The sequence below is a fragment of the Sinohyriopsis cumingii genome, chromosome 3, assembly GCF_028554795.1.
Source record: "Sinohyriopsis cumingii isolate HCF-2022 chromosome 3, ASM2855479v2, whole genome shotgun sequence".
Lineage (NCBI taxonomy): Eukaryota > Metazoa > Mollusca > Bivalvia > Unionida > Unionidae > Sinohyriopsis > Sinohyriopsis cumingii.
Window position 1 is genome coordinate 44,508,892 of NC_142963.1, and position 11,633 is coordinate 44,520,524.

The 11,633-nt window shown below is 35.8% G+C and overlaps 1 protein-coding gene across 4 annotated transcripts in view; it reads left to right on the plus strand.

Moving 5' to 3' along the window:
• LOC149802774 (allatostatin-A receptor-like) overlaps nucleotides 1–8,503 on the plus strand; it is a 323,689-nt gene extending 315,186 nt beyond the window's left edge. For all 4 annotated transcript variants that reach the window (XM_089952202.1, XM_089952203.1, XM_089952201.1 and 1 more), the window contains one exon: nucleotides 4,111–8,503. In XM_089952202.1, coding sequence (XP_089808328.1) covers nucleotides 4,117–5,367 — 1,251 coding nt within the window. In that variant the 5' untranslated portion in view covers nucleotides 4,111–4,116 and the 3' untranslated portion in view covers nucleotides 5,368–8,503. The remainder of the gene's footprint in view (nucleotides 1–4,110) is intronic.
• Nucleotides 8,504–11,633: the final 3,130 nt, after the last annotated feature.

An 11,633-nucleotide genomic window follows, 5' to 3' on the forward strand; every position in this document is an offset into this window, starting at 1 on the left:
TGTTCAATGCCTACGGTTACCTTCTTCTTGCTGCTGCGTGGATGATGATGCAATTAATTTGACTGAAATATGATGTGAGCGTATAAGCTTTTCTCATGGTTCAAAGAGCTTGTATCGTATGTGGATAATCGCTTCACTCTACGCGTTCCGTAGAATCGCTTCATTCCCCGCGTTCCGTAGCATCGCTTCACTCCCCGCGTTCCGTAGCGCCTGTCTGAAATATTATGGATCGATCAATATGTCTTGGAGTAATTGTTTCTGCTGCACCAGGTCATGCCGTTTTGAAAGCATGAATTTCGTGACAGAAGAAACTTTGAAGACTGACCTGACAGCTTGAAAGAAGCGATTCGAACATGCTACCCAGCCATGTCCTTGTTACACCTAATTACTATGAATATATTAGTTACACATTACTGGAGGAGAATCGGTTTCAGTAGTGTCTTTTTATGGTAGCGGTTTTTGTCAGCGAATATGTTGGTCTCAGCTATCAGTTGATAATTATATTCACATTTTCAAAATCCCAGGTACTGACACGAACACAATGTTTCCTTCTTTCTCGTTGAATCTGATTGATATTAGAATCTATTTTAAAGGGAATCACTCCCAGCAACACATCGGCAGTGTTGCCCAGATAAACAATCATTAAAACGAGTACTTGATGTAGTTGGACGGAAGATAAAATAAACTTGCAGTATATATATTGTGGATGTTCCTTTCATTCGCCTGATTGAGGAGCGTGGTTCCACTCAAAGGACCAAATATGTTTGGAGAAAATTTGAGAGCGTTTTCCGTCATAAAACCCCATGCGTGCATAATTGAGTAGTGAGTAGTGGTCGTTAATGACACGTGTGCTGACTATGATTAGTGCGAGCATTCCACAGAGTTGTGATAATATCGATGAGATGTTTAGCATCACAATATTGTCCTTCAGCAATATTCCAGTCCTACACATTCAGTGTGACGTTCGCTGCGGGTGTTAGCTATTGTTAGAGTCAAAAACTTTTCTGTTAATGCAGTTGTTTGTCTATTACTTCAAGGAAACAATCATCAGCTTTTCGAGCATATGTACAACATGAACATAGTGTCAAAGCGACATCTACAGCGACTTAAAAGTTTGTATCTTTCTTTCTCCTGCTATGGCAAGGTTCATCTGGGTTGTTGTTGGTGGTGGTGCAATTCGTAATATTATACACATTCACACATGACATCTCAGTCGTGCGCTGTGTCTCGTATCAAGGATTGGTATTCAAGATTTTTCCAGTGACATAAGTCATTCAAATGTAAGATTTGTTGGCTCAAATCGCAGACAACACAAGCGTCTTGGTAATTAAAGTGTTGCGAGAAAGTGGAGCGAAGCGAATCTGTTCTTTACACGGGCAGATTAATATTTATCAAAATTTGCAAACTTTTAAACAAATTTCTTTTTTCGAGTAACTATCTGGAACGACAAAACAAAGGTAGTGACAGCCTAAATAACACTGGACATGCTTGTTGTTAACAGAATCTTCTACTCCGTAGAGATTCAAGCCACATCCAAAACACTCCTTTTCTCAGTTATTTAAAGTCTGCTCTGGCGAAAGCATTGTGAGAGTATCCTAGATATTTCAACTATTTCTTTTGAAACATGATCAATGAGTAGCGAAATCACAATATCCATGCAAAGTCTTATTAAATGTGTATTCTGCTCACATCCAAGGTTATATGTAATAAAGGCGGATTTTGTTCTTCAAGGATAGGTTTTACTTGTTGGTAATATGTGGTGTGTAATATAAATGATGCAGAAATCAAGAGTTTGGCGCAGTGACATCATTACTTTGTATGGTGTGCATAGTCGAGTTGTACGGAGCCGCGTCATAGTTGTCATTTCCTGTGTAGGACACATCGTTTAGAGGAGAAGCGTCTTTTTATCGAGGACTCAGGTGAAAACGGACTCATTCCTTCTAATCTCCTGTTTTTGTTTTCAGCTAATAAAACTTAGTCACTCATTGCATTTCTTATTTTAAACAAAGCATACTACTGTTTGCTGTTGCGTTCTCCAACATCCACATGCATAAACTTAACAGAAGCAGCAACTGAAATCAACATACCTTTAACTTGTGTATAAAGGTGCACAACACCGTATTGCAAATGATGAATTTGCGTTTGTTTTCACAAAATACACAAAGTACACCAACGATTGCTGTCCTGTTCCCCAATAGCAACAAGGACAATCAGAACAGAAGCAGAGATTTAAGATAACAATGTGCTTTGTGCTTGTTCTCTCCCTTAATTTCCACTCCAACCCACTTCTCCATCTCTCTCGCTCTCTTAGTGGCATTAACATCCATGACAAATCCTAATCTTTTGAAACTTTTATAAACTGTAACCTTGTTTCAAAACATTTTATCTATGTGCTGATGTCGCATTAGTCAAAACACAGAGTTGAGCTGATAACAAAATGTTAGTGAGTCCGTTTAAAGGTTTTTATTTGTCACTACACCTTCTCCATTTGTTATATTTCACCCAGAGCTACAATGACATGTGAATTGCTAAACTGACATCCATAGGAATCCCATTGGCGTCATACACTGCTAATATTGACTTACCTCAGGGACCCATAGCGTCCCATCAACGTTAACTGTCTGTAATGAGTCATAATGGCCCAGTAATGGGCACAGTCGATATATATAATACTTAGATGAACGCTTTGACGTTAGGTTGTGTAAATGACGCAGCCTCCAGTAGCACATATTCATATTCACTGAAGAAGGCGAATTATCTAAAATGTTTCAAAACTTCAAGATACTGTGTGTGTGTGTGTGTGAGAGAGAGAGAGAGAGAGAGAGAGAGAGAGAGAGTGTGTGTGTGTGTGTGTGTGTGTGTGTGTGTGAAAGTGAAATTTGCTAGTTTGACAACACAAGTACAGTAATTCGGCAAAATATTAACGTTACGGCCTATGGGAAGCGAATGATAGAATTTGTTTGGGTTTGGACCCAGACAAAGAAATTCCTGTCAAGAGGTTATATTATGTCTCCCCACGGCGCATAGCCTCGTGGGAGATAAATAATACAAACCAGTAACTGGGATTTCCTTGTCGTGTTGCAAACACCGACAGAGATTATTTTTTTCACCCAATTATTTTCAAACTAAATAAAAGCATCCAACACCTTTGCAATTTAGTGAGGAGATTCAAAGCTCAGTATTCATCAGGTGTGGAAGTTATTATTGCTTCTCACTCTATATAAAGGTCGTCAGGTTTTGTTCTTTTTATGAAAATCTGAATAATTATCTAAGTAAAATCTAGCTGTATTTGTGACTCTTAGAAACATAAAGAGATCAAGAAAAAAGGTATGCATATTGTGGAAATATTGCGCAATGAGCTTCTCGAGCCACGTGCTTTTGTTTTCCATAGACATATACATGTATAGCACATTAAGACGAATATGATAATGAGGGTAATGGAGTGACCTGTTGATCCTAAGCACACAAATTTAAAGCATGGGAAAATAGAAACATAAAATCATTTCATATTATTACTGTATTATCTTATTTAATCGATTGTTTCAGAATCTAATTAGAACCGTTGAACGAACACATATTACTCAAGGTGAGATCTCTTCAGCTAACCTTTGTTTAGCATTGTGTGCGTTTAATCCATACTGGAGGATTTACTTGGTAATCCATGGTAACACGAAAACTTCGTTTCTACACGTGATTAAATGTGCTAATCCATCCAGCTAAAATGGACTATTTATCTGCAGTTTATTCTTTTGCAAAGATGTCTTCAACATGGGACTCTTAGGTAGTTCATTTACAATCTTGTAAGAAACTTATTCTGAATATATGGAGAAAATACAACAACTAGCACCCGAAAAGCAAAACAATTTAACTTTATACTGATTAGTAATTTTATACATGTTATGTATTTGAGAACTGCGGCATCAGCAAGAACGATATCATGTCCGCACAAATACATGTAACTTCATGTACATAACTTTTTGTAAAGGTATCGATATGTTTGTTTCAGACAGAATGTTATATGCATTTTTATTTGGACGATCCATCGAAAGAATAACAGGTTCTTTGACTATTCTGTGACGTCTAACTTTGCAATTTTTGTTTCTTTTTCAGATTGTGATGGTTGTTGGAGAAACTGAAGTCAGTTTTAAATACAAAATGGAGAACACAAACAATATTATGAACGGATACACTACTTCCAACATTACATTGTTCCCAAACAATTCTTGGTCCAACTTTTCTGTCAACAGTTCAAATAGATCGGAAATAGCACATTTTCTTGAATTCGAGAGATATGTCAGAATCATTGTTCCAACAATATTCGGTTTGATTGTCGTCGTCGGTTTGTTCGGGAATTTACTCGTCATCTTTGTAGTTTTATCCAATCAGCAGATGAGAAATACTACCAACGTACTAATTGTGAGCCTAGCTGTAGCAGATCTGTCTTTTATTATATTTTGCGTGCCATTCACGGCAACAGCGTATGCCCTACCTGTATGGCCGTTTGGAGATATATGGTGCAGGATAGTCCAGTATCTTCTGCACGTTTGTGCCTACGCAAGTGTGTACACTCTTGTACTTATGTCACTTGACAGGTATCTGGCTGTGGTTCATCCGATAACATCGATGTCCTTACGCACAGTAAGAAACACATATATTGCCGTTGTTATTATTTGGATCATAATTTTTGCGGGAAATATACCATTGTTGTACCAGTACGCGGAATTGGGATACGACTACTATGGTGAAACGAGAAGCGCTTGCTTAAATACCGTCTCTTTGGAAGATCCTCGTGTGATGAAGACCGTCTCTACGTGCTTCTTTGTTTTTGGCTATGTCCTACCATTGGCTTTAGTTTGCATGTTATATGGTTTAATGTTGAAAAGGCTGCTTTATGGTATTGTTCCTGGTGGGAGCCAGAGAGCTGAGAGTATCAGATCGAAAAAGCGCGTGACAAAAATGATAGTAATAGTTGTGGTTATTTTTGCCTTATGTTGGTTACCTATTCAAATAATTTTCATCCTACAGGCTTTCGGACCTTATTCAACTGACATTCACACGGCAGCTGCTCAGTTCGCCGCAAATTGCCTTGCATACATGAACAGCTGCGTCAACCCGATACTGTATGCTTTCTTGTCTGAGAATTTTCGAAGAAGTTTCAAGAAGCTTCTTTGCTGCTCAACTGGTCAGTACACAAAATTTGAATTTGAAAAAACAAATGTTAAAAATTTCGAGAGAGAAAGAAATGACAACAACTCAACAAGATGTGCGGCTACAATGACAACGATGCAAACATTTTATAACGGAAATGAAGAAGCTAACAATTCAAATGAAAATAATGCCGATAAATGTGCTCTTTCTGAATTGTAATTGTGGAGTAACATTTTCCCTCATGACAATCATTTTCTACGAAATAAAAGCACGATCTGTTCATCGTGCCAGACTTCTTGTAAATAATATTGTAACCCTACTCGTTAGAGATTAAGTACTAGTGAATTTAGGTTCTGTTTAGTGCTTCTATTTCATTGGAGGGTTTTTAACCTTCATTTACACAATTAAACAATTTATTTCTTCAGTTAAATGGTTTTAAATGTTAAATTGTTATATACACGTCACTCTATACTACTTGATACAAACACAGTCCAAGATAAACGTACATATTATTTATCTGAATTGATGGTATTTTAAAACGGTGAAACACGTGATACTGTGCATAGCTTTCATTTTCATTGTTTGTCAGTTGTTTTTACTGTTGTAGTTGTTTTTTTTAGTAAATGCTTCTTTAAGAGACGCTTTATTAGACTACGCTGTCGAAACCAGACAGCATGTGTACCATGACTGTCATAGCTGACTTTATGAATTGTAGATGTAGAATTTTTTCATTGTGGCTAAAGAATAAATGTGTATTTTTCTGATGCATTATTGGACCACGTTGCCATAACCAGACAACACCCGTCTTTTGACTATTTTTGCTCATTTGATGACGTGTAGATTGAACATTTATTTAGCACGACTAAATGTCTAAATTAATAACGAGTGAATGATTCTTGTATTTGTCGAGACAGATTGAAGATTGTAAATATTTTTGTAGAAGCTGCAAGTTCTAATAAACTATTTTCCATCTAATATATGTAAACCAAACCATTGTCAAATGGGGAGAAACTGTTCCCATTCTCCCCATTCGGTGACGGAATATTAATAATCACCTAACAGTAAATTAGATGTATCCATGACGGCATATATATATATATATATATATATATATATATATATATATATATATATATATATACCATATTTTGTTTCCTTAATCGTTACTTTTGTTGTTTGCGAATCATGAATGGAAATCCTTTAAAGCTGAAATGATGTCATAAATGGCTTATACACTTTTAAAATAAATAAATGTATGTTTGCATTTGAAAGAAATATTTATTGATCCATAGGTGTATGGTTTGCTTTGTGTAGAAAATGCACATTGTTATCTATTAAGTATCCATATTTTGAAACAAAATGCTTTGTTTATTGCCGAGTATATACACGTGATTCTTGCTTGAAAGCGACTCTTATTCTATCATTGCATTCTTCAAAATGCTTGATATTTTCATTATTTACAATTCTTGTAAGTTATTGATTGTATATTTCGAGAGATCGCTTAAGTATTGACTCATATGCTTTTGTGTGACTTTATCCATGGTACAGTTAACGTCCGCATCCAACGTATGCTATTCGTCTTTATATGAAATCACAAACGTCCATTTTAAATATTATAACAGAAGCTTACGTTAGATGATAATACGTTTACTTATATTCACAACGGCGTGACACTAATATCATAATTAAGATTAGTTACCTTGTATTAGATTTTCTCGAGTTACACCTTTAGATGAACGTCTAAAATGCAAGCCACACTAATTTGGAACAATTGTAAGTTTAAATGCAGGAAATTCGGAGGCTAGTGTTATGAATGCATGTATATTTTTTGACTAGAGGAGTAACTTTCGACAACCATCTCTTAAATATTATAACAATTGGCAACTTTATGGCCAACACCTCATGGATTTGTCTTAAGCTGCCACAACCGTACATTATTCTTGACTAATACGTCACTTTTTCTTAAAGTAACATTTTTGTATATGTAGGTACAAAAAGCACCTGCTAGATCTAAAAGTGGTATTTATGGGTCTTGCTGAAGGAAACGTGTTATATGCATAATTATTGCTTTCTGAAAACATTATTTTGTATATATTTCTGCAATACGTATGTTCAGCTAGAAACAAGAACCGTTAATACATTGAAATACTAGCGTTTCTATCTCTAACTAACTCTCTCTCAATATGTATATATATAATAGACTCTACTTAAAGCATTTTAGGCTGGTTTATCGAAACATAAGTTTGATATTATTGAAGACTATTGCGATTGTTGCCCTCTTGCTTAAAAAGGGTGATATTTTCATTCCCCCAGACATTTTGTCCATCTCTTCGTCTTTCCGTATGTCCCTTCCTTCGTTTGACTGTTCCGCTATCCCTTACCACATCTCTTACCCAAGAAATGGGTGGAAATGCATGAAATGGTTGTAATGATATTGCCTTGCGGAAACCATCTGATACAGTTTGAACTCTGACTTCCAGCCCTGTAATTAAAAGTCAAATGTGTAATATTTCAATCGTATAGACATTTTCCAATCCTATCCGACCAATCTTAATATACGCAGTCACAACAAGATGACGCACGGTACATGTAGCAGATTTTGCATTATAACCCCGGGTCACTGTTTGGGAGAGGTTTTATTTATTTTGTGGGTTTAACACGTTATTAGCTATATCAAGCCTAAGAAATGGAGTTAAGTTCCTTTCCCAAGGACACACTATGGCAGCGGATCGGGCTTATCGGGGTTGGTTCCTACGCTGTGCAATTGAGCTATTTCGGCTAACTATCTGGTGGTGGGATTCATTAACGGAGACAGTGAAAATGGAATATTTGCGTAGTAAAATGTGTGCGAATTCACGATGACTCAGTATTTACAGTTATTCTAGTTAGGTATAGCGAATAACCGATTTGATTAAGTCATCCTCTTGTTAGGTGTTGCCAATAACCCATTTGATTAGATTAAGTCTGCCACATCTCAATATGTCTATCGAAACATTGCGCTGCCCGTTAACAGAGCTAACATATGTAAATAAAGCCTATATAGTAAAAGCATGTTATCTCTTTTATATATAGTTTCGTTTATATTTTCCATCCATATACCTGAATGTGTTATACACAGCACAGTAGAACCCACGTTATGTGGGACTGAGTCCTTCTTTACAATGACGGAGAGAGCCCGACAGTTAACAAAACTAAGGTACTTTATTTGTACATGTAGACATGTTTCACTGATTTTCTAAATGTGATTGATCCTGCATTCTTTATCGATATGTTCGTATAAAGGAAAGATTATGGCATAATTGCTGAAGACCAGCACATGCAAATAAAAGAGGTTAATTCTTATTAGAGAGCTCTACCGGTACTTTTCTTTTTTCTTTTTGTTTCATACATGTTGTAGCTGGAACCTGTCATGAATATATAGTCGATAGTAATCGACCAATTGTAACTCAATGTAAGAAACAGTTGTACCTGTGTACATGTACAGTTTGTTTTGCCTTGAGTTGTATACGTCATGAACAGATTTGAGAAATATGTGTACATCTACAATTCTAAGTTTCTTTACATTGTAATATGTCGGACACCATCAGTCATGGCTGTTTTAGTTTCAGCTGAAGGAATTTAATTAACATTTTTAAAAGACATAATTTTGTTATCCCTTAATTGCCTCACTTAGAAGACGTTATTGTCCTGTGACATGTAACGTGTTGGCGTATCGGTATATGTTTCTGCTGGTGTGCGTGTTGGCGTTGGCGTTGGCGTATCGTCTTGGCGGATCGGTATATAATGTTACGGTATTTTGAAAATTCTGATCTCACAAATAGACACAATTATCATTAAATTTAGTCAGAAACGTATTAAAAGGGATCAATGATAACATGGTTATAATTTCAATATATTTTACCAATCACTGGGGCTAATGGCCACGTTATCACCTATCGCTGAGTTCTCACAATCTAGTGTCATTTGGGTGCGCTGATGTGTCAATATAGATTTTTCTATAAGAACGATAAGTCAACTTAGGAGGATGTCACGTGAAATTTCTGGAATAATTTTCCAGTCTACCTCTTTATGTTATCATATTCTGCAATATTGTTTTAAATAATATTGGCAGCGATACAAAGACGTCAGAGGCTAAGTGTAACAAAACACTGCCCCAAGTCATGAATATTGGCATCCCTGTTAACCAATCAAATAGGTGTACAGCGTCACGTAATACAAACCACAGGACATTGAAGTTAGTCCCCGAAAGCACGTGCACGCATTACAAATAATAAATTTTTTTTCTTCAAAACCTAGGATAAAAAAATTATAACTAAATACAAAGGACAAAAAAAGTGACAAGTATCCCCATTGCTTTTTTAATCATCTGTAATAATGAAGGTATAAAAATATACATCAGAGGGTAACACAAATCAACTTACCAACATTCTTGTCATATTTACGCTGTGGTAAATTTATGTTAGAACATATCAACTACTGTTCAAGACATGTACATGACATGTACTAAACAACGCCTGTTGGGAGATCTTAAACAATAAATAAAAAGTTAAAGATATAGTTGTTTGTAAAATATCAGGAAATGTCTAAATTTGATGCAAAATTATTTCAGCTGATTTTAATTATATTTTGAACATCTTATAACACTGGAAATATTACTTGATGTGCCAAAATATCTGAATATGAAGAAAATTCAAGTAGACGAGACTGGGGATAAACTAGCTCAATTCTACATAAATCCTAGGCAACAGCTAGGATGGAGTTTAAAAGCACTTACTCTCTGGAGACGAAGTTAGGGTAACTATCACTTATAAAGACACACATAGTGGTACATTCTTGGCTACACTTTCTTTTTAATCTCCTGGTTTTTGCGCCCTATTCTCATATTATTTTAATTAGAAACATGAAGCTTTGTGTGCGGATGCATATCGTCACAAAATTAATTGGGACACAAACACAATCAGTTAAGAATAAATACAAAAATTGTTATATTAAATATATTCCTTCATTTGGTCTTTGTTCTGACATAATATACAGTATTTTATAATGCTTCAATTTACTTGAAGTTTGTTTTGTAAGTTCAGTTACTTCCCAGTATTGATTGATCTTATCTGTACCCGTGTTGTTATACAGGTAAACGATCTAATCAAACTCATCACATAAAACAATTACTGGCTAGATTTGAATCCAATCCCGAAATACCCTTGCGGGTTATTTCAATAAGTATATGGGCGACTTTTACGACCACACCTACTCATGCATATCCAATATGGCGTCTACGGTTGACTCTGGGTCTATTGGATTATCTCAATCGCAGAAAGCAAGCGTTCCTTGGTCTACGCGATTTTTCTCTTGTCTTTCATGATATCCACGGTACGTTCGCGGGCTTGATAAGTGGTACAAACGTTTGTTTGAAAACCGCTGAGAGGTATTCCGTTGCGTTCTGTTCTGAAAGACCTTGTTGATCACAGCCAGCTTCGCAATTGTAGTCATCATTTTGTGTTAACCCTAACCTTCTGTCACACCTTGAGCTGTAAAGCCAAGAGCCCAAAGAACCATGCTGATGAGGAAAGGTGTTATAATGTAGCCAACATAACAGAAGACGATTAACATCACTAACGGCCTGAAATCATTATGCAAAATCCTAAGATACATATTTGTTTTACTGATTTACTTTGATAGTACAATGTCAACATTTTCATTGGTAACACTATTCTTAACCCACCTGTAAAAGAATTGTAACCGAGTGGGATTTGGATGAAACGAAAAACGCAAACACAATGTGATGGACGATGGAAATTTTTAAAATGAATTAATAGAAATGTATATATATATATATATATATATATATATATATATATATATATATATATATATATATATATATATATATATATATATATATATATAATAAATACAAGGATTTGCTCACGGTTTCTACATAAGAGTGATGCAATCACTCTACACAAACATTCACACATTGAAAAACTGATGAACCACACAGTTTCCTTGGGTTGGCCCACACATTTGTCGGCCGCTCACAACTTCACGCATCCACCACATGTACAGACATACGTATACACATACGTACAGACATCATACATTACCCTTGTATTGGCTACGTATACATTCGTAAATCCACCACGTGTACAGACACGTATACACATACGTATAGACAGCACGCAGCACTAAACAGGTTCAGTCAGCCTTACACAGCTACCGCCAGCCCTAAACAGCTCAGAACAGCTTCAGACATCTCTAAGCAGCCCTGAACAGCTACAATAAAACCAAACTGGTCATAATAATGGGTTTTGAAAAATCTTTAGATATATGCTAATAAATTGAACTCTAATAGCAATTTGTAATTCAAAGTTCACAACGTCTCAAATCCACGTAGTAGTAAATGCAGTATTACACCATATGACATTAAAACCTGAATAAGCTTCACGTATCAAATAAAATATGAATTTAACACTTATTAACAAGAC